The sequence below is a fragment of the Gymnoscopelus braueri genome, assembly GCF_963280865.1.
Source record: "Gymnoscopelus braueri genome assembly, chromosome: 19".
In the NCBI taxonomy this organism is placed as follows: domain Eukaryota; kingdom Metazoa; phylum Chordata; class Actinopteri; order Myctophiformes; family Myctophidae; genus Gymnoscopelus; species Gymnoscopelus braueri.
Genome location: NC_137621.1, coordinates 15,123,705 through 15,151,658, shown reverse-complemented (window position 1 = coordinate 15,151,658; position 27,954 = coordinate 15,123,705). Strand labels below are relative to the sequence as shown.

Sequence of the window (27,954 nt, the reverse complement as noted above, 5' to 3'; positions counted from 1 at the left end):
GGATGAGTGGGAGTTGTGGAGAGAGACATGCCATGAATTTAAATGATGCATTTTAGCCACTTGAACCCCAGCATGCCCATTCTGGGGGGAACATTCGCCATAAATAGCAGATCTACAAGCTCACAGTCACAACATGTCGCAAACGTGACACGTTGTGAGCTTGTGGATCGACTATTTTCGGCAAAGAGCTTTGTAGGTTACACAGAAGCCAACTACAGAGCCAACGGTCAAGCTTACTAAGGGCCCCTACACACTGCCCGATATTTGAAATGGTCGGTGAGTGAACAGATCGTTAAGCATTTCACATTGCACGAGTTTCTCTCTTGAAATCGGGCTAAATATATCGTTGTGATTCTCGCACGATTGATTGGTCGGCGACAGGGGTTCACTGATTGCAAGATATTTCACCACGATGTGATCCCGACCCAATACATACATTCGTTTTTATTCCAAACGTCTCACGAAAACGTGAAAGGCTCCCGTGATATATGCGCGAGACCGAGACAGGACGCTAATGATTGACATTAAATCATTCTCAATTTCTCTGAATTTCTCTCTCTCTCCCTCTCTGAAACAAACATTACAAAAGTCAACCAGGGTGCAATTCAGATCAGAAGCAGTGTTGCCGTGTCCGCTTATTATAAGCGAGTTGCTTGTAAAAAATATTGGTGGTTGCGTTTCTTTTTTAGTTTATTTCCAAAGTGTAGTTGCTTATTTGGCTTTATTTCTTAATGTTTCTTTTTTTCTTTGAAAATAGCTGCGACGCGTTGTGAGCTTGTAGATCGGCTATTTTATTTGTATATAGGTTTAAAGTGCTCATGCAGCCTATAGTCGCTTTTGTTGGGCTTGTTTTCATAGACCTGGTTGCTTATTTCTCGCTCAAAACCTGGCAATACTGTTCAGAGATACATACGTGCGTCACACACACACACACACACATCTTAACTGAGATCGGTGGTTTTGTCGGCGAACGCCAAAAAATATCCACGATAGTGAAATCGGGTCAAATATCGTACAGTGTGTAGAGGTCTTAAAGGAGAATTTTGGACTAAAGTTTTATTACCTTTTCTATGATGTTATGATATCTTAGGATGAATGGTACAGTAGAAACATTTCATAACTCCACCCCTGGTCCGCTACAGCTTAAAATGTGCGCGGATAGGCCTTAGGTTAGATCACATATTTGAATAGCTTTTTTTTTTTTTTTTTTTAGATCTGACGTTCATAGTGACAGAACACTATGCAAAAAAATAAATAAACTAAGTCTCGCTAGATGAGATTGAAATCTCGAGATTTCAATCTCGTCTAGCGAGACTTCTGTTTTTTTTTTTTTTTGGACAGTGTTCTGTCTCTATGAACGTCAGTACTCTAAAAAAAAAAAAAAAAAAGCTATTAAAATATGTGATCTAACCTAAGGCCTATCCGCGCACATTTTAAGCTGTAGCGGACCAGGGGTGGAGTTATGAAATTTTTCTACTGTACCATTCATCCTAAGATATCATAACATCATAGAAAAGGTAATAAAACTTTAGTCCAAAATTCTCCTTTAAGTATTGAGGGCTTAAGTGGTTAAATTTCTGAAAATACACATTGACATGAATCCAAAATGTTAATAGAAGAGATATCCAGGGAGTCCCCAGCAAAATGGTTAATACAGCAGCACAATAATTTTAACCACTTTATCCATGCTTTATACGTTGGCTATTCAAAAATAGCAGATCTACAAGCTTGTACATCTATTTTTCTATTAATCTTTTTTGAGCGGTGCAACCGCTCCTATAAGAGAGTTTAGGACCCATCCGTGGTGAAAGTTGTTCTTTCCGTCGTGAAAATTTGTCTTTCGCTGTGACGCCATGCTGTGGAAAACACGCCCATAGGCTAAGCTTTGCAGGACGTGCTGTGATTGGCTAGCGAGACACATGATGAAATTAACTTCAAACTTCGCAGACGCGCTGTGATTGGCTAGCGAGACGCATGATGAAATTAATAATAATGTAAAAAATGTAAGCACGTCACTTCGCAGGACGTGCTATGATTGGCTACCGAGATGCATGATGAAATTAATAACTCATAAATAGCACCGCTCACTTCACACTGGGTGTGATTTTTGGGCGGTGTAGCCGCCCCTATAAGTGGGGTTGGGACACCTCATTAGTACACCCCTAGCTGTACTGTGATTGGCTGACTCTATTGGCTGACTCTATTCAGCACTGTGATTGGCTAGCGAGACACATGATGAAATTAATAACCTATAAATAGGACTATGCACTTAAAAAAAAAAGAATGTTTTAAAGTGAGCTTCCATCACTGTGATGACCACACCGCCCACTTCACACTGGGTGTGATTTCTTTTTCTTTCAAAGACAAAAAAATAATCTTGAATAATTTAATTTTTAACCTATATCTTCTCTTCTGGGGGTCCCTGGCACAAAAACAGATGGGAGTCAGACAAATACATATTAATTTAGGGGTCCTTGACATGAAAAAGTTTGAGAGGCACCGGGTTAAAATGATATGAGGCTCAACCTGCCTTTATGGTCAGTATGTGTCGGCCACGATAGTGTCAATCCTGTCACAGAATGGGTCAAACTTGCCTTTATGGTCAGTGTGTTGGCCACGATAGTGTCAATCCTGTCACAGAATGGGTCAAACTTCTTGTCACTGCGACGCATGACATCATGCTTCAGGAGATAGCCGCTCCTTCCGTTGTACTCGAACAGGGCCATGTTCAGCTGCATGGGGAAGTCTGACAACACACACATTAATGACAGACACATTAATGGCAGTGGTGGAAATGGTACTCAAATGTTTTCAATACTGCAAAAGTATCAATACTGCAATGTAGAAGTAAGTACTCTGTTACAAGTAAAAGTCTGGTGTTCAAAATGTACTTGAGTAAAAATACAAAGGTTTTGGTATCAAAATGTACTTAAAGTACCAAAAGTAAAGGCGTCAGGCTCTCTATTGTATTTTAGGATAATGTGTTTTATATTTGCTGATGATATGTATTATTTTTATGCTATGTTGATGAATTGAATACATATAGACCTCAATGGAAACAAGTCCTCAGGTCTTTAGCCTAAATGTCTGACTGTGCCTCGTACTGTTTACAGTTCTGACAAAGTATTCAATCAATCAATCAATCAATCAATCAATCAACCAATCAATCAAAAGCAGCCATCAGCCACTGAGTAGTGTGGCGGTGTTTACCTGCAGAAACACATTGCCCTCTCGCAGTACTTGTGTTTTCACTGTTTGTTCGTCTACCAAAACAGTTAAAACACCAAAATACAACGAAAGGGCAATGTGTTTCTGCAGGTGAACACCACTACACTACTCCAGTGGCTGATAACTGCTGGTATAGAGGGAAATGACGGGTGAAAAAAACCCATATTGTTTTGTTATGTACAAGGCAAAGTTACATACTATGCCTTTAAACACATTAACGACAACAGACACATTAATGGCAACAGCAACATGAATGATAACAGCAACATGAATGACAACAGACAGTCACTTTGACAACAGACACATTAATGACAACAGACACATTAATGACAACAGATAGACACATTAAAGACAAAAGACACATTCACTTTAATGACAACAGACATATCCATGACAACAGACACATAAATGACAACAGACACATACATTCATGCCTCGATCCTTCTTGTCAGGAGTAGGCAGTTCTCAATTTATTGCAGAGCAGTGGGGCATTTTGCATGAAAATAACCATAGATAGAGCCACATGTCATAAAGGTGCAGCACTGACCCACTGTGGTGGAAAAGTAGAATGACATGCTTCAAATCAGCCTATGTAAACAGATGTTAGCTGCATTAGGAAATGATAGTCAAATGTGAGCCTTGAACGGTGCATGTCCCCTCAGCTAATATAACACATTCATACAAACTAACTGGCCACTGTACATGCGCCCAATCCGATATGGATATAGCTTATTTACAGTGGTGTAAAGTAACTAAGTACATGTACTCAAGTACTGTACTTAAAGATGGGGTGCCATGATATTTTTCAACCCTAAAACATGATCATAAGGTATTATTATTATGTAAGGATTGTTTAAAAAAAAAAAAAAGTGTACAGTAAGTGTTAAAATGTTGTTTTTATGTGGACACGCCCCCAGTTCATTAAGTATACCTGGTTCTCACCTTAGCACCTCCTCCACCACCTTAGCACCACCCACCTGTCCTAGTCCCTCCTCCTCCTCATGCCCACCCCTGTTGTGTTATGATAATGAGGGGGAGGGTATATTTTTACTATGTCACTAAAGCGCTGTTTCTCTATTGGCACGTTTGACCCTCAAGGTTTCAGCCTCCAGGAAGAAACTCCAAATAGTCAGAGAAGACATAAAACACCATAAAAACACCACCGGGGGGCTTAATGAAGTTCTATCAACCTCATAGACACATGAAAAACTGAAAAAGTGCAAAAACATGGCACCAGCTCTTTAAAGACGGGGTGCCGTGATTTTCAGTGATCCCCCTCCCCTAAAACATAATCATCAGGTATTATGGTTATACTAGGAAGAAGATTTTTTTCAAAAAAGTTTACAGAAATTGTTAAAATTATGTTTTTATGTGGACACGCCTCTAGTTCATTAAGTATACCTGGTTCTCACCTTAGCACCTCCTCCACCACCTTAGCACCACCCACCGGTCCTAGACCATCCTCCTCCTCATGCCCACCCCTGTTGTGTTATGATAATGAGGGGGAGGGTATATTTTTACTATGTCACTAAAGCGCTGTTTCTCTATTGGCACGTTTGACCCTCAAGGTTTCAGCCTCCAGGTAGAAACTCAAAATAGTCAGAGAAGACATAAAACACCATAAAAACACCACCAGGGGGCTTAATAGGATAATTCCTTTTTAACAGGTCGTTCATGAAAGTCCTTGCGGTCTTGTTTCCAATGAGAACCTGTGAGCAATTGGGGTTAAGAGTCTTGCTCAGGGACAAATTTCATATCATCGGCGCATATGCTGGGATAGCCTGGAATCGAACCTGGGGCAACCAGGGCCTCTGGTTCCCTAGGCGGGCTCACTAACCACTCAGCTATGGCCACCCACATAGTTCTATCAACCTCATAGACACATGAAAAACAGAAAAAGTGCAAAACCATGGCACCACCTCTTTAAGAACTGTATTTAAGTGCAATTTTGAGGTACTTTTACTTTACTATTTATTATTGATTGATTATTATTACAAAACATACATTAACCACTTACTTTGGCCATTTGAAAACAGCCGATCTACAAGTTCACAAAACATCGCATTGCGATGTGTTGTGAGCATTTTTATACATTTGGAAACTTGTGAAAAGGGACATTCTACATAATGATTACTTTTACTTTCAGCACCAAAGTATATTTTTAATGCGAATACTTTTGTACTTTTACTCAAGTACGTTTTGATAACCGGACCATTATTTGTAACAGAGTATTTCTACATTGTGGTATTGGTACTTTTGCTTAAGTACAACATGCGAGTACTTTTCCCACCACTGCCAGTATGTGTCTATTCCTACCCATAGTCTGGTAGTTGAGCGCCACCATCTGGCAGCCTGCGTTCCAGAAAGGCTGGGGACTGTAATTGGAGGAGTCCATTCTGGTTCCTTTTGGGTAGATCCTGCTCATCTGTCTCTTGTTGTACCTGGAGGAGCTGGTTAAGGATCATGGACGGATTTATAACCATGTGATGGATTAGAGACGTGACTGACTGCTAGCGAATCCTTACATTTTCCTACATTCAAAATGGCTGTAATGTTTTTCCGGCCCGTTTATACCAGTGGTTCTCAAAGTGGTCTGCGCGCGGGCCAGTTGGCCCAGTGACCACAATGTTAGCCGACACCGGAAAAAAGCTGTCTATTATGCCCTGACCACTACTCTCTCTTTTCTGCAGTGCTATGGAAGCAAAAACTTCTAGGCTATTAACATTTATAAATCAATATTTCATGTCAAAATTATTGATTTTGCTCATAAGTAGCCGTGTAATAAGCAGGATATTGTGTAGTGAGGCAGACATTATTGGAAAATGAAGCCCATGATGGCGTTGCATAGGTCCTGCTACAGCCTGTCAGGGTTTATTTTCCAATAATGTCCGCCTCACTGTGCATTATCGCTTACTTGCTCACTTTACTACCACCACTGTATTTGCCTGCCCTAATTATATGTGTAGTCTCACGCACACGCAGACACACTGCCTGCAATGTTGCCACTGGAGGTATTATGGTGTGCATGTGGTGTGCATGTGACAGTGAAGAACTTCAGTGTGTCTGGAGGAGTTCAGGCTTCTGAAAGATACTCCACAAATTCCACCGCCGTCTTGGAGATCATAGCTTCCCCTCTCGTCTCCACAAAAGACGAGATGGCATAGCTTTTGTTCTTCTCTGCGAACGACAGAGGCAAATGTGAGGAACTCAGGGAGACTTGTAGAACACGAAATGTTTACATTTTTTCTAATGAACCCTGGCATGCTTATTTTGATGGCGAGCATTCAGCAAAAATAGCAGATCTATAAGCTCACAATGTGTCGCAACACGTCACATTGTGAGCTTGTAGATCGGCAATTTTCAGCGAAGAGATTTGATGTAGAGGGAAAAAAGGAGCGGACCAAGTATAGAGCCTTGGGGGAAGTATATTGGGTGCTTAAACAGTCGCTGCCAAACACAAAGACGTTAAAGACATACTTCTGGCATTATCAAAGGAGACGAATTTGCCTGGCTGGATGTAGTTGACTATGGAAGACATGGCTTCGTACGCTGTCACTTCCTGTCCAGCTGTGCCCTATGGGGGATTGACAGGATGTTAGCCGACACCCGAAAAATATTTAGACAGGACACAAGAGGATGTAGAAGAGCGATGATGCTGTCACCCTCCACCTCGTCTGAACTCTTCATCTTCTCCTCGTCCTGTTCTTCTGTCTCTTCCTGTTCCTCGTTGTCCTCTGCAGTCACGTCCGCCTCTGTGGAACCACATAAACAATGTCTAGTAGTAAAGACAGAACATTATACACAGCATTAACCCTTTAAGACCGGGGACGCATCTGTGTCATTTTAAGATTTCTTTGGCAAGCTATGAGCTTGTAGATCTGCTATTTTTCTTTTAATCGTGAAAATGTGTGCAAATCTTTAGTTTGAATATATATACAGTATATATTTTCAAAGCGAATGCTTTTAACTCAAATCTTTGCTTCTGGGTATTTTACAAATGTCTTCTAAATCCTAACAGTTATTTTTTCCTAAAGTTTCTTTTGTATTTATTTTTTCACTTATGTTGCTATATTACCAATGGTTTTCAAACTTTTTTCATGTCAAGGACCCCTAAAATAATATGTACAGTATTTGAACGCGGACTCCCTGCCATCTAAAAACATTTTGTTCCAGGGACCCCCAGAAGCAAAGATTTGAGTTAAAAATGTATATAAAAGATTTGGCACTTGGGCCACACGGCTGTGCTGATAAAGAATGTCATCTACGTCTGGGGAGGAACAGTGAAGTTTGAGGAGATCACATATGACCCTACTCTGTCAGCCTACGGTCCCGATCCCGGTCCCGGTCTTGGTTTTCGTCGCTCCGAGGACATTAATAAAGGCATAAAAAGCCCCAAAAAATATCTTTAAAAAACGGAGCACCGCCAGGACCCTATTCTTTATGCATTTGATGTCAACACCCACAGATGGTTAAAACTCGAGATTTCTGGGGCTGTTCCAGAGGGGAGAGAGAGCCACTCGGCTTGTGTCTTAGGAAAGTCATGTTCATCTACGGAGGAGAAATCTATAGTTCCCAAATGTCAGAAGATATGATTTATGGTAGGCGCTTTAGTAACGACTATCGTAGCTATAAAGGCTATCGTATTTATAATGACTTGTACAAGTTGGACACCAGCACAATTGTCTGGTCTTTAATTGACACCGGAGGCACTCGGCCATCTGCTTCACACCGTCACTCTGCCACCATCATCGGGACAAAGATGTTTGTATTTGGGGGAAAGGGGTACCAGAGGTACCACAAAAACATCAGAGTGTTTGATACAGAGACCAACTGCTGGCTGAGGACGCCTTGTGCACAGCATCGTCCAACGCGACGCATGCGTCATGCAGCCTTTGCCTATAATGGAGAGCTGTACATAATGGCGGCGACAACCATGGTCTGAACCTCAATTATAGTCTAATTAAACTTGGAGAGACTTCTGTCCAGGACAGTGATAACCTCAATGATCTGTGGAAATTCAACCCAAAGACCTTATTCTGGAAGAAGGTTGAGCCCAAGGGGAAAGGCCTGGATTGGAAGAGAAGTATGTTCAGCTGCATGGTGAGAGATCGTCTCTTCCTCTTTGGATACACAACACAGACACAACAACCTGTAATTGTGTGTAGTTTCTTACAGGCCTTAAACTTAAATCCTAGTCCTAGTCTCAAGACGTTGTGCAAACGAGCAGTTATTCGGTACGGTATGGAGCAGTCTGGACTCAGGTGGGAACTGGCAGCCATGACAACAAAATAAAGACATAAGAAAATAAGAAAACAGTCGGGCCAATAAAATAAATTTGGTGGTTCTAAAAAGTTTTCATGCCAAGGACCCCCACATTTTATTTGACCGCAGACCCCTGGCCTGGTAAACCATCCCGTTCGTGTGAATTCACAGAATCACAGATTCTTCTGAAGAGGACGTGACCGGGATGGTTTACCAGGCTAGGGGACCCCCGTCTGAAAAGGTGTTATCCCAGGGACCCCCAGAAGAGAAGATTTATGTTAAAAAATGTCCAGAAATAGCAGATGTAAGCTCGCAGTGAGCTTGTAGATATGCTATTTTTGAATAGCCAACATATACGTAAATGGATAAAGTAGCTACAATGATTGTGATGTTGTATTAACTACTTTTGCTGGGACCCCCCCACCAAGGACCCCTGGGGGTCACTTTGAGAACCGCTGAACTAATTAACAAACTAACTAACTTTTTTTCTCGCTGGTGAAAGTTCATAACGTTCAATGTTTTTCAGTTTTTCCTTCCCCCCCCATTTACCCAGAGGAGGTTGGCTGAGCACTAAAGGTCTTAACACACGGCAAGCGGTTCACGCGGGCGGTGGGGGAAAGACGGGCGGGCGGTGGGGGAAAGACTGCATGGTGAGACGATCTCTCACCATGCAGCTGAACATACTACTCTTCCAATTCAGCCCTTTCCCCTTGGGCTCAACCTTCTTCCAGAATAGGACTATGTACTCTTAGATTGCATCAAACGATCCATTTGATCCATCAGGAATTGGAAAGAAAGAACCTGTGTTCCAGTGTAGTTATTATTTAGTCACAAGCTCTTGTTAAAGCTGAACTACGTAACTTTCCTGTTCAGATTTGAACCCAGTTCATCTGCTCAAGTTATTATTAGCACATCTGCCGCGTTCGGCACGGCAACTCGCTCGCGTTAGCTCGCTCGGTGGTGCCTCACGTGACTCGAGTTCGCTTGAGACGGCGCGCCTCCGTCGCGGTCCAAAACCATACGGGCTAAAAAAAATATCCCGCAGTTGTTGTAGGCAGAGGCACTTCCGAGTTGGCCACAAAAGGGGGCGTGGTTATAGCACAAGTGGTATAGGCTTTAGTATGTCGCCACGCAGTAGCATTTTCAAATGCGGAAGTAGTGCATTCTCAGATTTGACCACCATGCTTGGCCGCTTCACTGTTCTACCGTGGTTCTGGGGGCTTCGAACAAACCCATGCATGTGTTTTAAACTAGATATTCTTAACACAACTGTACGGAAGTGATGTATGGAGGCAGTGACCTCTTGTGGAGGATGACAGTAATTGCTCATGTTCAAGAATATTTTCTCAGCATTTTCTTATTGTAAAAACTCCAAACAAACTTGTTTTAAAATATTAAACCTGACAGACTGTCACACCAAATGTGCTAAAAAAAATCATCACAAGCTTAAACAGAAGGCAGCAGAGACCAGAAATGTCTCATACCTTGAGGATAGGAGATATCTCCACCTCTATTTGTTTTCTTGTCTGCAACCAGTGGTGTAAAGTAACTACAGTATGTGTAGTCACAGTCCCAACAGACTAACTGTTGTTGTGGTCCCATACCCCTGATGGATGTCCATGCCGTTTTATTGGTTGACATTTGGTTGTCAAGATGAAATCACGACCAGTCATCCCCGGGTATGAAGTAGTCTTTTTTAATTCTGTTGTCAGGCTAAAGTTTCAGCCATAAAACTGAGCTGTCTACTGTGTCTCTCTGAAACGCCACTGATAAAATTCATGAAGGTGAAAACTACAACCATTACTTCTTGATTTGTAGCCTATCTATAGTGGCCATACTGTAAGAATTGTCCCTGTGTTATGGCAAAACAGCGATCTTCACTTCAGTAAATATGAATCAGGTGGATGCAATGGCAGCCATAGACCAGGCGTGCCTGGCCCGATGCTTGCCTATGAAATGCATCATGGGAATTGTAGGAACACAGAAAAAGGTTTAAACAGGCAGAACAGATTGTCTCTGTATGTATTATTATTTCTATGGACTGATAAGTCCATCAAAAATTAACCGAAATGCACATAAAACATGTGTGTCATTTTAGCCACTTTCCACCTGGTGTCCCTATTTTTGGGAATGTCATTAACATTGTCAGAAATGGTCAAAAACAGCAACAAAAACCTTGTGATACGGCACGTTTTAAGTTAAGTTCCATCATACCTTGGTTCTCCTGGGCGGTGGGTGCTGGGGTTTCAGGGTCATGGCTGGGGGTGTTAGGGTCCTGGGTGGGGACAGGTGGAGCTGTGTTTTGGTCACTGCAGTTTGGTGCAGGGGTTTTTGGCTTTGGCTGGTTTTGGTTTCCATGGCTACCTTTCTTGTTCTTGATTAAGATCTTCCCCATGAGTTCAGACGGGCTGGGTATCTGCTGGCCAGGTTTCAGCTAGAGCATGGTGAATTAAAAACAGAAACGTGGATGAGAACGGTGGTCAACGATTGAATAGACATACAGTATGTTCTGTGTGCGGATGTCTGTGTGTATGAGCTCATCTCTTGACTCATTCCTTCCTCTGTTTCACGCACACACGCACACGCACACACACACACACACACACACACACACACACACACACACACACACACACACACACATTTTACTTTTTGAAATGTGTTAGTGATAGTTGATATGATACAATTTTTGTTCAGATAATTTGACTGAAAAACAACACCTGAAATTAAATCCATACAATCTACTACTCACAGGGTATTTCTCCAGTGGTTCTGTTAGTAGAGCGTCACCAAAAATGGTTTTACAGTAGTTGGCCATTTTCTCTTGTTGTTTCACCCTGAAACAAAGAACAATAACACCACATACTTTAATTAAGCATGCCGACAAGCGATACTTCTTGTCGACAAGTGACACTTTCGTACCACATTTATACTCTGAGGCACAGAGTATAAATGAGGCTTTATTCACAGCGCAGGAGGCTCATTCATATCCTGGAAATGTCCCTTCAGTATTCTAATGGTGATAACAGCATTACGGTATTATTACATTTGTGATAATCACTTTGTACAGTGCAGTGGGAGTACAGGCCAGGGGAAACATCGTGTATCAATTATGAAGTGGGGGGGGTCATTCTTACGAGTCCACGTGGTTCTCGAAGGACAGGATGACAGGATACTGTGACGTCTTGAAGGCACTCTCAGCGATGGCCTCAATCACATCCTGTCACACATGAACACACATGGACATGCAGACATGGACATTATATTATTTAATTTGAAGGAATACTTCATCCCCAAAATGACTTTTCTTCTATCAATTACTCACTCCATGGTGCGTTAAATTCATGGACAATTCAGCACGTTTGTGTCACATTTTCTGCATGGTAAATGAAGAATCCAAAAACGACGAAAAGTAAATGGGGTTAAATAAGTTAACAACAGTAAAACTATATAAAAAAATCTGTCTATAAAATCTCACACTATTTGCATTTTTTCCACAGGCTATGGGATGTGTAGTCATAGTCACAGTCCCAGTAGGCTAACTGTAGTCGTGGTCCCATACCCCGGATGGATGTCCATGCCGTAGTTTTATTGGTTGTTGTTTGGTTGTCACGGTGTCATCACAACCAGTCATCCCCTGGAGTAGTCTTTATATACTCGGGCTAAAGTTCCACGAACAGCCATAAAACTGAGCCGTCTACTGTGTATCTTGATAAATAAATAAAACGTGAAAACTACAACCATTACTTCCTGATTTGTTATGCTCTCACAGTATAATCCAAGTGTCTTTTCTGTTTCTATTCAGTTTTCTCAGTATTCTCAGTACTTCTAAAACAGTTTCGCAGGCACCTGGCACAGGAATGCGCTCGCCAAGGCACAGCCCTCATTTGTGCATGAGACGATTTACACCGGAAGTGCTTTAAAAAGTTATGTTTGAGTGAAAACACAATGTTCCGGAAGTACTGAGAATAAGCCTGAATACAAGACACTTGCATTATACTGTGAGAGTTGTGTGAGATTGAGGCATACAGGTATGGCGACAAAAACAAAAAGTCACCATGAATCCAAGGCCTACGGGGTGAGTAATTGATAGAAAGTATAAAGTATTTCTTTAATTTGGATGAACATCGTAGGCCTAACTGCAAAACTGGGACAAACACGATGAAATACAAACACTAAAAACAACATACTTGCAAACACATACTAACAAACAACACACAGCAATGCACACACAAGTAAAAAATATACGCAGTCAAAATCCCGCAAGAAGAAGACAGACAGAAGAAGCGTTCATGAAGAGAGTCCCTGAACACGAGCAGCAGAGACAGGATGACAAACAGCACAACTGAATTGTTGGAGCTGGAGACACATCCAGAGGTTGACACTAAACCGGACTGATGGATTCTGATGCTGTGCCAGACTGGAGCTCTGGAGAGAGGCCCTTAAATGGAAGTGCCGAATGAGAGGGGATGATGAAGGTGTGTGTGTGTGTGTGTGTGTGTGTGTGTGTGTGTGTGTGTGTGTGTGTGTGTGTGTGTGTGTGTGTGTGTGTGTGTGTGTGTGCACACACGAGCGCGTACAGAATGATGTGTATAGTGCATGTAACGTGAGTATGCGGGTGTGGATGTACTGTATGTGTTTATATGTGGTAAGTGTGTGTGTGTGTGTGTGTGTGTGTGTGTGTGTGTGTGTGTGTGTGTGTGTGTGTGTGTGTGTGTGTGTGTGTGTGTGTGTGTGTGTGTGTGTGTGTGTGTGTGTGTGTGTGTATTACTGTACATTGAAGTGTTACTCACTCTGTGACCTTTGTAGTTAATGTAAACATAAATAACTCATAGAGCGAAAGCACAGCCTCCTGTGATAGTACACCGTGACTTTCTGTAGTCGCTATGGACACCGTTTGGAAAGTCTAGGAAGCCCTGGGGCAAATCACACTGTACTCCATTCGCAGGATGCTAAAGTTTGGTACATGGTTTATAGAGTCCAGAACCGATGACACATCACGGTAGGCACGGTTGTGTTCAATGCACTGGCTGTGGATTTTTGATTTTTTTTTTCTCGCATTTTGCAAAGTGTCACCTATAATGACATGCCTAAAATAGGGATGCCAGGTTGAAAGTCTTTAAGAAGGTCAATGTTAAATATGCAGTAGATTTAGTGAACATTTCACAGTTAATATAACCATTAACTGTGAGCAGTGTCAAGCAGTGTCAACCTGAACGTCAAGACACTGAATCCTGCTGAGTGAGCAAGGTGCATGAGTCTCCAGTTGTCACTTGTGTTGTCCTTTTGCTATTTTATTGCAATTACTTTCAGTATCTCTCAAGCCCTATATACTGTAGCTACTTCGCATGAAGAATAGTGCAAGTAGCTGATCTACAAGCTTGTGAGATTGTAGATGTGCTATTTTCACTACTTTTGTGAAAAGGAATTAAATCAACACTGCAGCCACTGAGTATGTTACCGTAATTTCTAAATATTTATATAGCTATAGTATGTACTGTATATTACTGTATAGACCAGTGGTTCCCAAACTTTTTAACTCGAGATGTATTGTCTCCCTGGGACCTAAAGTAGTGAAAATATCCAATCTACAAGCTCATGATGCGTCTCACAGTCACAACACGCTCTGAGCTTGTAGATCTGCTATTATCACAACTCTTTTTTTCCTAATTCATGGAATGTATTAGATGTTTCTTCTTTTTTTAAAGACGTTTTTAATTTATGAAAAAAATTGGGGGGATTTTTTTTTAAATCTTTTGAAATATATATATATTTTAATAACAATTAAAAACAAAATGTAGGATAGAAAAACAAAGGGATATTTAGTCGGCGACCCGTACAAATGGGTGCACGACGTCCCGACCCACTGTTGGGGAAACAGTGGTATAGACAGTAGAAGATGACAGTTTTACTCATTACGGTCTGTGCAAGTGCAAGCACACATTTTGGCTATGATTATTGCTATTTTTTATTCCTTTTATTCCTTGTATTTCTATTATGATAATACTATTCTTTTTTTTAAATAATGTTTCAAAGAAAGTGTTTTCCAAGTGATGTATCAAATAAATAAGAACTTAAAAGTATACTACGTTGGTGCCATTGGTCCAAGCCAGAACACAATCAATTGATTGATCATTAAAATGACCAATCAACGCATTATGCGGACCACCCATACGAACACTTAACACAGCAGCAACATGGCCGCCAGATGGGTGGGCCCGCAAACACTTTCGTGATTTTCAAGTGGGCCCTGGTCCAGTAAAGGTTGAGAACCACTGTTGTACAGTACACAGTGGTGGAAAGTAACTAAGTACATTTACTAAGTAAGTACCTCTACTTGAGTATGAATTTGAGGTATTTTTACTTTACTGGAGTACTTCCAATTTTCCAAAAGTCTACTTCTACTCCACTACATCTCAAAGGCAAATATTGTACTTTTACAATAAAAATTGTAATAATTTTTTTTTCTTTAGTTACTAGTTTACTTTGTAGATTTTGATTATTATTACAAAACCACTTCAGATATACTTTGGCGATTTGAAAATAGCCGATCTACAAGCTCACAACGCGTCTCAAAGCGACGCGTTGTGCGCTATTTTCAAAGGATTTTTTTCACATTTTATACATTTGAAAACTTGTGAAATGGGACCTTCTGCGTAATGATCGTGTACTTTTACTTTTGGTACTTTTAAGTATATTTTGATGCCAATAATTTTGTACATTTACCGAACTTGTTCTTGTAACAGACTATTTCTACAATAGGGTATTGGTAATTTTTACTTAAGTAAAAAATGTGAGCACTTCTACCATCACTGACAGTACGGTATTGTGTGCATCATCAACACCTTGAAGAGGATCTGCGTAGTCATGGTGAAGCCGTGGGTGATGAGTGGATCCTCCTCTGGAGGTTTGCCCTTCCAGCAGTCCAGTTCCAGACACCTGCACCCGGCCAGCAGACACTGGCGGTACATCTCTGGAGAAGACACGCCTGACAGCTGGCCAGCTGCACAGCAACACATAAGCACAAGTACACGTTACAGTACATACAGCAGGGGTTCTCAAACTTGTCAAGGACCCCCAAATTGATATATATTTTTGTTTTGGCCGCGGACCCCCCATCTGAAAATGTTTTGTGCCAGGGACCCCCAGAAGAAAAGATTTGTGTTAAATAAAAATCTTAATTATTCAAAATCCAACCATCCCAATTTTATACGTTATATTGTATTCATTACTCTACCATACAGATTGGACAAAATTACATTTTATTAATAAAAAGAAAGTTACATAGTGAGGCTTTAATGAAATAATCAAGAAGGCAATTTTTTTCTGATTAACCACTTAATCCTGTATTTGGTGGCATACAAAAACATTGAGAAAATAGCCGAGCTTCTAGATCAGCTTTTTTCACCATTTAAAAAATATATAATAATCGTTCGTGATATTGATTTGAAGTCATATCATCCAGCCCTATGTACTGACTCTGTGGAGAAGACACGCTAGACAACTGTCCAACTGCTCAACACCACACAAGCACACCCTTCACATGTACAGCAGTGGTTCTCAAACATTTCCATGCCAAGGACCCCCAAATTGATATGTGTGCGGACCCCCATCTGAAAATATTCAGTAGTTGAAACATTATTTTGGTGTATCTGTAAAAGCCTCTGATCTGGATCATGAATGGGAACTCATTCATTATCACCAAAAAACAAAAATAAACTAAAAAACAACACCTACCTGTCAGGTAGGTGTTGTGGGAGGACTTGATGAAGTAGTGTGGTATGGGTTTGGTCATGTCGTGACACAGAGCCAGATGGTCCAGTATGATCACTGATGTCTCTGGACCCATCAGGTAGAACAAAAGGCCTTCTGGTGACACATGACCTGCACAGAACAACATGGATCAATTCACAACTGGACAGTGGTGGACAAAGGACTCAGCCCCAGCACTTGAGTCAAATTATAGATACTCAAATATGGTATAACTCAAGCTAAAAGTGAGAGTTGCTCAGTGGTTAACATTTCTACTTAAGTATTCAAAAGTACATGTTTAAAAAAAATACTTACATATTTGAAAGTACAAATTACAAAGTTCTACAAGCTCAGAACACATTGCAATGTGACACTTTGTGATCTTGTAGTTCAGCTATATTCTTTTAAATGGGTCTTAATTGGTGAATTAACGTATTTTTGTAGGTTTGGGTCCCAGAGGTCCCTTCCTAGAAATGTAGTCCAGTGTTGATTTTGACAGCAAATTCCATTCAGTTTTAGTCATATTTTAGTCATCTGAAATGTTTTAGATTTTGTCTAGTTTTAGTCGACTAAATATCCTAAGAAATAAAATAAAACGTATTTTGGCGGTGCCTTGATGGCGTCGTAATGCCTGATTTTACACTTGTCTGCATGCTGAAAATAGCCAATCTGCTATTTTCAGAGCGCAACACCCGAGTGCAACCAAACATAAAATGACTTGCCTTTTAGTTCTACTGGATCTCTTCTCCACTCGTCCCTCACTAACATTTTAGTCTAGTTTTTATTTGCTGACGAAATTGTCAATATATTAAGTCATAGTTTTAGTCATCATAGCTTGTTTTTTATTTAGTCAAAAGTACAATATTTGTCTTGGAGTGGAGAGAAAGTCATACGTAAAGTACAGAATCTCAAAAGATTTAATTAAGTAGAGAACTCAAGTAGATTTAGACAGTAACTTTGTTACTGTCCACCATGTGACGTGATGAACTCATCCGCTGTATCCATCAGTACGTCTCACCTTTGTTGGAGTTGGAGGTGTTAGGTTCATATTTGTCAATCAGAGCCTTGATCTGGTCTGGCCGGAGGCGAGGAAACAACTCTTCATTGAGCCGAGAGTCCCTCTGTTTCTCATTGAGGAATTTGGTGAAGTTCTCCTTGGTCATGTAGGGTTTGGAGGAGCTAGAAAACACATAGTAGTCAGCTATGAAAGGCACCAGTCGTGGACAAAGTACTCACACAACACGTCATCTCATGTACATATCTGCTGCTACAGTATGTGGACCTATCTAACTGTTACCACTTTGCACCTTATGTCTAACCTCATGTACATACTGTACTGTACCTGCTGGTTTATGCTATATGTAGATATCTTAGACATGTTTTTCTTTACCGTTAGTCTCCTTGCTCTTTCTCCTTGCTCTCCCTTGAACAACAATGCATTTCACCCACTTCTTTACACCTGTAAACCTGTGATGTGACAATAAAGTGATTGAGGACTCACTAGGATGTGAAGATCTCATAAATCTCCGGCCGAGGACAGAGATTCGTCAGGAAGGTCTTGAAGGCCGTCTCGCTGAATACATCAGGCTTCATGGTGTCGTACTGGCAAGAAAAGGAGAAAAAAATAGAAAATAACTGGAACATCCAATATGTCTTTTGCAGGTGTGCGTCAGAGAGGAAAGAAGAAATAATTTCCGCTCACTGCTCTTGCAGTCAAGACAATCATTTATTCTATCTGACATCTTGACTGCGAGGACAGTGTGTGTGGGATTGTTCTTTTCATCCAAGCACTTCTATAGAGCTGGTATTTACGGACAGCTGTCAGAGACGTGGCAAATTGAAGCACTGAGAAAAGAAAATTAGGATTTATCTGCCACAAAGACACAAGTATAATGGAAAGTGGAGCACTGTGGGTGAGGTGGGATTGTAAATGTATATACGCATAAACATGTCAAATAGATATTTATGCGCACTGCCTGTGTGCATAAATATATAGAAAGCACCTTCAAGGACTATTCAAAAATACAATATTCACAGCACACTTTGACAAAGTGTGCTGTGAATATTGTATTTTTGAATATGTTTTCTATTCTTTGTGATGTCTTCGTTTTTGTTGTTATTGATGCTACAGTACAATGTTGAGGAACCAAAACAACATCATTTTACTCTGTACTCTTTGTAATTGTACATGAGATGTAACAATAAAATCTAGAATCTTGAATACTTCTCTGCAGCCACCCAGCAGAAGGCTTACTCCGGGAGTAAAATGAACATGCAGCTGTTTGGAGATACGGTAAATAAAAGGGTGTCCCTTTTCCAACCTTTCCTTTAGGGAGGTGTGCAGCGGACAGAGCACTCTCTACTCTCTTCTTATCAGCCGGGAACATCTTGTAGATACTGAGGGAGACAACATACAAGCAGAAGGCCATTGAACATTTATATAGTGGGGATAGAAATCTAACACATATAATGTACAGCAGGGGTCTTCAACAGGGGTCCGGGACCCCTAGGGGGACCTCAGAGTTACTACAGGGGGTCCCCCAAATCTTTGTGTGATAGGAAAATGTTGTTACATTACCCACTTGAACCCTATCATCCCTATTCTGAGGAGGGATTTAGCATCACTTTAGTGAGCTTGTAGATTGGCTATTTTTGGCAAAGAGGTTTGGTGAAGAAAAAGAGCAGACCAAGTACAGAGTGAAAGTTTATTTGGTATTGATGGTTCAAGTGGTTAAATGTCTGAAAATACACATTAACATGAGGCCAACATACACCGATGATAGTGCTGTCAAACAAGTCTATGAAGCTATCTATGAAATCTATGCAAACGTTTAATCTGCAACACAATTTTATACAATATGTAGTGGGGGGGTCCCTGCTTCATCTCTATCTCAGCTAAGGGGTCCTTGGGATGCAAAACCATGAAAACCCCTGCTGTACAGTATTGCACCAAGTGTTGTGCACCAACAGAGCAATTCAAAAGCACAGTAGGCCTACCCACTTTTTAACAGCTATCTTTCCATCCTTGTTGGTATGAAGAGAGAGGCGCACATATCTGGGACAAACAAAGCACAGGGTCACTGTCATGTGCGGCACACTTACACAGCACATTATTCTGTCATTTCAGAATAATGACATGCAAGAACATAACAAATACGTGTACAATATAGACCTTGCCGACTCACATTTTATCAAGGAACACTTGTCTGCATGCGTTGTTTCTCGCAGGGTTGTAGGCGATGGTGAGAATGTCAGCTGCCCAGTTCTACAATGAATTGTGTTGCAAGTAAACATAAAGGAGGTACGTTGGTAGCTGACCGGATAGTGGGTCAACCATGCCATCGCAATGTTCACGGTTCAATTCCAGCTGCAGACCTACAGTATGTCCTTTCCCTGCTCTCTGCCCTTAGTTTCCTGTCCATCTACTATCTTATCTAAATTTAGCACCACAAAAAAAGTCCCCCCTAAAAAACCTTAAAGGGCAATTACATAATACTAAATATCAAGCCCTTTACAGTGTATCAACTACTAGACCACTAGAGCGTATTGATATAATCAATGCCTTAGGAAGCGGGAGACTTGCATGTTGACTTTGAACACAACACAATTGTGATTTCATTACAGCTGATTAAATCCGGATATTGGAGCCATAAAGTCCAATAAAGAGTGAAGGGACAGAGGGAGTCTTGTTAGAGGAAGAGCAGGCTCACTGTATAATGTATAACGGCCTGCGGCTGGGTTCAAGCAATCAAAATGGATCTGGGACAGAGAGACTAGAATAGTAAACAGATACTGTACTGATAGTTAATGGGGAGGTAACCACTAGCACCCTGGCATTCCTATTTTTGGCATGTCTTTGTAGGTGAAAAAGTAAAGTCATGATGTAACATGTTGTGAGCTTGTACATCTGCTACTTTCAGAAAAGATTTTTTTTCAATTGATGAAGAGGGGTCCCATCAAATGGGCAAACTTCAAGCACACTCGAGCAAGGACTTAGTTAAAAAGCCTTAGACTTAAACAATAAAATACCAAAGACGCATTTTTGAATAGTTTTTGAAAGATTTTGAAAGGTTTTGAAATGGGGCTTAAGGGAAGTACACATAATTACCTGCGTCACTTTCTCTTTAGAAGCAAAGAAGTTGTGGTAGGTGAGATCGACCACGTCTGGGCCTGTGACAATGGTCAGGGTTTTAGCCAGATAGTTGCTGTCTGGGAAGTCCATGTCGAACACGTTGCGGACCTTGGGGTGCTGTGGATATGGAGATGAAGCAGGTTGCACGCATTTCAGCAAAAATATAAATCAAGGGTGCCGGCAGATCACCTGGTAAGAGCACATACAGTATACCACATGACATACAGTAAATATAAGGCTAGAGTCCTTCCTGCAGTTGGCTCGGGTTCAAATCCGACCCGAGGGTCTATGCTGCATGTTTTCCTATCTCATCATCATCATCATCATCATCATCATCAAAATGCTATTCTGATGTTGGTGTTCTCGCTTAGATTTCATAATTTAGATATATTGTGCCAATAATCCATAAGTCCCATATGCATGCAGTATCATGGGACTGGGGGGCTAACCTTTTGAACACCTGGGTAGAGCTTGTACATTGCAGGCAAATCTACTGACCAGAGCATGCAAAACAAACACACACACACACACACACACACACACACACACACACACACACACACACACACACACACACACACACACACACACACACACACACACACACACACACACACACACACACACACACGCGCGCGCGCGCGCGCGCGTGCGTGCGTGCGTGCTTGCGTGCATGAATAATGCATGAAAGCGTTAATGTGAGCCACTATATTCCTATTCCTGCAAAGCAGCAATGACTTTTACTGCTCCCATCACCAGCATGGAGCTGGAGCTGGAGCTGACGTTAGCACAGTTCAGGACAGGACAAACAGAGAATGACATGAGATGTCATTGTGTTCTGTTCTCCCTGGGGAACAGATTCCACATCTAAACCCTCTGCAGCTGATAGAGATGTTATTTTTGGGGGGCATTTTCAAGGCTTTATTTGACAGCGACAGTGGAGAGAAAACGGAGGCAATGCAGGAGAGAGAGATGGAGAAGGACTAGGGTTGCCAACTAATGATCCGATAGGTGTGAGGGGCGCTATACGCGGGCGGCCCTCACACCTACAGTATGAGTTCGGGCCGCTTCATGACCCTCACATGTATGTCGTGGTCCGCCGGACGGCCGGCCGGTGCCATATTTGGTCACAAATATCAGCCCATATATGGTAGTGATTGTTCTAGAGCTCCATACTGTATACAGTATGGAGCTGACTGATTTGTTTGCGCCTGATGCCATGACAGCACATTGAGGTTAGACAACACACTCCATATTTGGGCGTAGCTGCATTGGAACCTCACTATGACATGAGCGTTATCACGCTCATGTCATAGTGACATGACCGTGATGACGAGGTCTGCCAACCCGCCTGCCTGCCGGCACTCCCATTAGCCAATTTTAATATAGGAGTATATGCGAATTAATCGCCCAAAATAAGCTTCCGGTGTGTACAGACCTTAAGGCCTTAATGGTAGCTTTGCAATCTTTGTGTACACACCGTTGTGCGGCGGTGTCCCGTGTCAGAAATAGCTGATGTCCAAGCTCACAACGCGCTGCATCCGCAATGCATGAAAGTAGTTTATTTCCAACGTATGATTACAGTTGATGACTAAATCAGGCTTAACTCTGGATGGAGGCAGCACCAAGTGGGAACCAGAGATACAGGCTTCATGCTGTCAAACTGGATCAGCCATCACTGCTGCAGAAACTATGATAAACTGAAATCCTACAGCTGAACTCATACGGCAATCACAACATCACACAGTGTGTGTCTGTGCATGCGTGTGCGCACGCACGCACGTGCGTCGTGCGAGTGTGTGTGTGTCTTCGAAATGAGGAGTATGGCATATGCTGCGTGCATGTGTCATTTTGCAATGCAAATACACCACTCCCACAAATGTAGACCTCTCTCTCACACACACACACACACACACACACACACACACACACACACACACACACACACACACACACACACACACACACACACACACACACACACACACACACACACACACACACACACACACACACACACACACACAGCCAACCATTTGAATTAGAGCGGAGTGCAGTAAAGGGGTTATTTAACATTACATAATACTCACTTTAGGAAGTTTTGCATATTTTCCTGTTCTGGTGTCTCTGATGGTGGCAACATCCAGGAACGTAGTCTCCTAAGAACAAGTAATACACATCCAATACTCAACTCTCATATTGTACTGTAGTTGCCAATACAAATGTTGAGATACAAGCAATCTCTGGACACGGTGAAAAAAAAATTACAGCATACTTTTATTTCTGTGTAAATACGGCTATGTTCATCAAATTTTGGGCCTATCCAGATTGGAATCAGATTTGTTTTATCAAGTCTGAACAGCAAAAAAGATTTCTGAAGTTGTGTCTCAGTCTGAACACAGTCTGAACACACTGAAACCAGATTTCCATTTTGTTGCCCGCTGGGAAAAAGCCGATCTACAAGCCCAAAATGCATCATGCTCCGACACGCTGTGAGCTTTTAGATCAGCTATTTTTGCTGATCCAATGCAGATGGTCAAATCTGATCTCTGATCTCTTGCAAATAACAGAGGACAGTCAGTCCTATCAGTTTGCCTTCAGCCTGAACAAAGCCTAAATAACTTCAATCTCTCTATCTAGCTCATCTAATTATGTTAGATGATGTCATCGTTGCTGTCGGGTGGAAACCTTGCATGTCCAAAACCGTCCAAAAACATTTAAAAATAGTGAAAATAGCCGGTCTACAAGCTTGTAGATCTGCTATTTTCACTACTTGTATGATGAAGGAAAACAAAACATAAAAAGTTGAAATATGGAGATACAAGGTTTTTGCCCGACAGCAATGTAATGTTTTTTTTGTAACGTCTGCTCACAGCCATGCATGCGAGGGAGTTCACACTATGGATAGATTTTAGGCTCCTGTGAATTTCAGACCAATTCCCTGAAATCCAGACGGCATCCTGTGTAAAGAGGGATGGAGAAAATAAGAACAAGTGAGGATGGGAGATAGGGGAGAGAGAGAGTGTGAGTGTATGTGTGTGTGTGTGTGTGTGTGTGTGTGTGTGTGTGTGACTTTAAGAGGTGAATTTAATTGTATTGCACCTGAATGTGCCACACTGTCTGTCTGTATATGTTCTTGTGTGTGTAGTAGGATAAAGCAATATGTTTCTTGGTGCGTGCGTGCGTGCGTGCGTGCGTGTCAGTGTCTTTCTTGTCTGTCAGTCTGACTCTGAGTGGGTGGCGGAGAGAAACTAACAGAATAAAGTATGGGGATAAAGACAGATAGCCCTCTTCCCATCCAGTCAGCATCACAGTGAGGGTTCAGGCACACAGCGAGGCAGGCTGGTGAAGCCAGATCCTGCACCAATCAATAACCTCTGCCAGGCGGGCTGCTGGGATTGGGAGACGCAATGCAGGTCTCATCTATTCCACAGCTCAGTACACACAGTGAAAATCCTTAGTGTCAACTTAACTCAGAGAGTGTACAAATGGAACCAAATGGACCTGTATTTGGTTCCATTTGTGCACTCTCAGAACTACAGACCGGTGAGGGTCCATTTGGTTCCATTCATACCCTATCGGGATTACATTAACAGAAGGATTCTAATGTGTAGGCCCTATTCTCATGCATTAATATTAACACACTCACAGTGTGTTAATAGAAATTCCCTCCAGAAATTATTAACATTATTGAACCATTGTACAGCCATCGCCTTCATATTCACAAAATGAAGGCGATGGCTGTACAATGGTTCAATAATGTTAATAATTTCTGGAGGGACTATTGTGCTAAAATCAATGGTTCCTCTGCCTATACAGAACTCCACAATCAGAAGGTTTCAGAGAGGGGGGAAAAAGAGAAGGACGGGTAAAGTGCACTCCAAAAGTGGGTGTGTGCGGTTTCAGCTATTTCCCCTGGTATGTAGATTGTGTTTATCTTACAGCTGAGTTACACATGTGAATAATAAACACTGTCAAGGGCACTAGCACAGATAGATGTTTATAATTTAGGGGTAAGAACCTTGCACATAGTATCTTTAAACACCTTAATCATGAGAACCAACGGACAAACTGCCTTGATGCTGCTATTAATTTGATTCCCTTTTCAGTTATTTCCTTATTGATATGTACTACTGTATATGTTTATTATTACTATTATTGTTGCTACAAAAGTCTTGAATATCCTGACCTTGCTTTGGTTGGTCCAGTAGACATAATAACCTTTAGTGTCCATCTTCATGGTGACAGGGCTGGTCTTGTTCGAATCCTAGTTTTGGGGAAGACATTCACACTTTACAGTATACCAACCTTATACGTGCTGTAGCATACATAGCAAGTCAAGATTCATTATGCCACCGTATCGAGATGTTTTGGTGTAGTCGATGCATTTATGTTTGCTAATTTGTCATATCAATGTGTATTTTGTTTGTATTTTGCACAGCGAAAATGACCATTTTACAAGCTTACAACGCATCACGACACAGTGTGAGCTTGTATATTGGCTATTTTCACATTTTTTGAACATTTAAAAAAAGAAGTTCACATAGGCTATAATGGCATGCCAAAAATCGAATTGCCAGGGTTAATGTGGTTAACGATCAATGACTGGTGATCCTTTTCACGTCCTTAATTCGCAACATGAATGAAATGTTCACTCACCTCAGACCATTTCGTAAACCTCTCCCCTTTGACCAGGTAGTCTTTGATCTCTGGAGGATCCAGAGAGTATCTTTTCTTGTTCATTTTTTGGGTCCCTCTACTAACGCGATCTCCAGTGCAATGCTATATGTAACACGTATTTACCATCTTTTTTACATCTTTTTTTTTACTGGTCGCAGCCAGAGAGTAGTTTAAGCCTTTAGTTCCAGGATGAACTGCACAGGAGTTCCACTGCTGCGCTGACCTCAGGCTGCTCATGGCAGGACGCACCCCAACAAATATGCATTGCAAATGAAGTTGGCACTAACAAAACACACACCGTGGCTGAAGGTTAAACCTCCGCCTCCCTATTTTATTTTTATTTTAAATAAAATGTAAACTGTTGATTGTTACCATAAGATCTGGATCTGTGGTTCCAGTGCAGATCTTTTAGCTAATTCTTCTTCCTAAGAATAAAATTAATTGCTGTGTCAGATTTTGTAATGTTAGACATCCACTCTGTTTGTGTTAGTTTATGTACTAAAAGAGTGACTTTGAGACCTGTTTCACGGTGCAATGTAAGTCAATGGGGAGACTATTTTAGATCAGTGGTTCTCAACCTGTGGGTCGGAACCCCCAGGGGGGTCCCCAGAGGATTTGAAAGTGATAATGTAAGGACTTTTAAAACCTTTTTAATACCTAAGAAAAAAGAAAATATTACTGCATCAAATGTAATCAACAAACTATACTATAAAAACTGGTCAAACATTGGCCAAAGTGTCAAATAATATAAGAAAGAGGCCAAAATTGCGAGTCAAATTAAATGTAAAGCCTCAACTCCTATAATTCCAAGTGCTTATCAGGGTGGGGGGGTACCCAGTCCCCGGTCATGGCCTAAAAAGGTTGAGAACCACTGTTTTCGGAAACCTCTACCAACGTGTCATTTTGCTTTCATTTATATGTGTTGTAATTGTAAGCCGTATGACATTGACATGTCAGGCGTTTAAAATCACTTCTTGTAAGCTCGGGTTTTCATATACAGTTTCAGGTTTAGGCCTGTCTGTGGACAAACAAAACGGAGGAAACTACGTCTACTGTAGTGGAGTTGAAAGAGAAAGAATGCAGAAAAAGAAACAGTATGAACCTCACACTGGTTCCTGGATTATTATTATCATTATTATCAATCTTTCTTGATTGTTTCACATGAATCACACCATCAAAGCTGGCAAGAGAAAGTGTATAAAACAACAGAATGCCATTGCCACCAGTTATCAAACAGGGTTTCATTTCAAAGTCAGGTGGCTGTGTTTGCAGGGATGCCACTGCTCTCTGACCACCTGCTGCGTCTTATCCCAGATATCTGTAATCACAGAGGGTCACACTAATTGGGTCGCACTAATTGTTCATCTGTCACATGGGGCGACTGTAGTGTAGTGGGTAGAGAGGCTGTCTGGTCATCGGAAGGTCACCGGTTTGCTTCCCAGCACGCCCAGTATACGTGTCAAAGTGACCTTGAGCAAGACACTTGATTCATAACCCCCCCCCCACACACACACACCGAGTGCTCATCATGACCATATGAGCAGCCATCAGCTGGATGAAACTGAAAGTGAATCTTCCCCCGTGGGATCAACAAGGTCTTCAATAAATTAAAAAAACATTCAGGTGAATGGATTATTTATGGGGTGGGACATTTCTTAAATGGTAAATGATCCATTCACGTCTCTCTCCAAAGTGCTGTTTGTGTTACAAAGTGCAACACACACACACACACACACACACACACACACACACACACACACACACACACACAGGGACGTGCTGGCCACTGGGAAATGTGGGACAATTCCAGAAAGGCCTCTCCATTCCAGGCCAACCAGGCCGGCCGTTTTTTAAAAAACGGCCGAAATTAAGTGAAAAACTGCCGAAATTAAGTAATTTACGGGACTCTCTATCTGAGATTCCCAGGCTGAATTAGGGGCCCAGCACGTCCCTGCACACGCACACACACACACACACACACACACACACACACACACACACACACACACACACACACACACACACACACACAGGAGTTAGGGTTCAGTATCTTGATCAAAGGTCAAGGACACTTAAGACACACAGCCAGACGTGGCTGAGGATCAAACTGTTCTGATTCCATTGTTGCAACAGGGTGAGGAATTAGAGTGCTATCTGTACAAATAAGTAGTCAGTGTATGGAAACCCATACTGCAAGCTTAGTTGAAGTATGTTCCATTGTTTTCTTCCAAAATCTTTTTATACTACAGCTTTTCGTATTTACATAAACAGCCAGTAATCTAGATTTCAATTGAATTGCCTAATAACTTATCGTAATAAATGCTGCATGCCTATCCAGGGCAGAATAATGTATTCATAGTTTCTACAGACTGATCCCTGTCATTTGAATATTATGCAAATAATCCCTGAGACTGTGCAATATCAAATGCAAATGCAAGCCAAACGAGGACTGGCACCAGGTAAATCACTTCAGACTCAGTTAATGAGGTGAAATGGCAGTATTTATATGATTATAACATTTAATTAAACATTTAACGTGTTCACCCTGGAATTTCTCAGCATAAAATACACATAACGCAGTTGTAGGAGCCAAGCCTACATTAAATACCTTTTTATGTGTCTTCACTTCATTATAAATTATTCACTGAAACATTAACATAAAGTGTGGATAACTATTTGCATATTTGTAGATTGCCTAATCACTTAATTTAAACTTTTGAAATCATTGTATCTCAATACATTTTTCAATGGCTTTTATGTAGATAGGAATCGTACTATACCACTTTCTTGACAACATTCTTTTCCCTTTTTTTAGTTTTTAAAATTTTGTATTCCTGTATTAGAATAGAAAAATCTGCAAACCAAATACAGTTAAAAGCATATTTATACTGCAAGGGTGA

At 41.3% G+C, this 27,954-nt stretch overlaps 1 protein-coding gene across 3 annotated transcripts in view; it reads right to left on the bottom strand.

The window, feature by feature from the left end:
- plcb2 (phospholipase C, beta 2) overlaps positions 1-25,217 on the bottom strand; it is a 59,127-nt gene extending 33,910 nt beyond the window's left edge. For all 3 annotated transcript variants that reach the window (XR_013932148.1, XM_080414549.1, XM_080414550.1), the window contains exons 1-19: positions 25,034-25,217; positions 24,564-24,641; positions 22,465-22,533; positions 20,351-20,491; positions 19,428-19,507; positions 19,244-19,297; positions 18,564-18,639; positions 17,744-17,844; positions 17,261-17,421; positions 16,228-16,374; positions 15,336-15,493; positions 11,628-11,710; positions 11,243-11,327; positions 10,705-10,924; positions 6,898-6,980; positions 6,706-6,802; positions 6,321-6,405; positions 5,545-5,669; positions 2,595-2,746 (exon numbers count right to left, since the gene is read on the bottom strand). Coding sequence is in view for 2 of the 3 variants with exons in the window: in XM_080414549.1 (XP_080270675.1) it covers positions 2,595-2,746; positions 5,545-5,669; positions 6,321-6,405; positions 6,706-6,802; positions 6,898-6,980; positions 10,705-10,924; positions 11,243-11,327; positions 11,628-11,710; positions 15,336-15,493; positions 16,228-16,374; positions 17,261-17,421; positions 17,744-17,844; positions 18,564-18,639; positions 19,244-19,297; positions 19,428-19,507; positions 20,351-20,491; positions 22,465-22,533; positions 24,564-24,641; positions 25,034-25,117 (2,079 nt within the window). In the remaining variant the exon portion in view is untranslated. The remainder of the gene's footprint in view (positions 1-2,594; positions 2,747-5,544; positions 5,670-6,320; positions 6,406-6,705; positions 6,803-6,897; positions 6,981-10,704; positions 10,925-11,242; positions 11,328-11,627; positions 11,711-15,335; positions 15,494-16,227; positions 16,375-17,260; positions 17,422-17,743; positions 17,845-18,563; positions 18,640-19,243; positions 19,298-19,427; positions 19,508-20,350; positions 20,492-22,464; positions 22,534-24,563; positions 24,642-25,033) is intronic.
- Between the last annotated feature and the right edge of the window lie 2,737 nt (positions 25,218-27,954).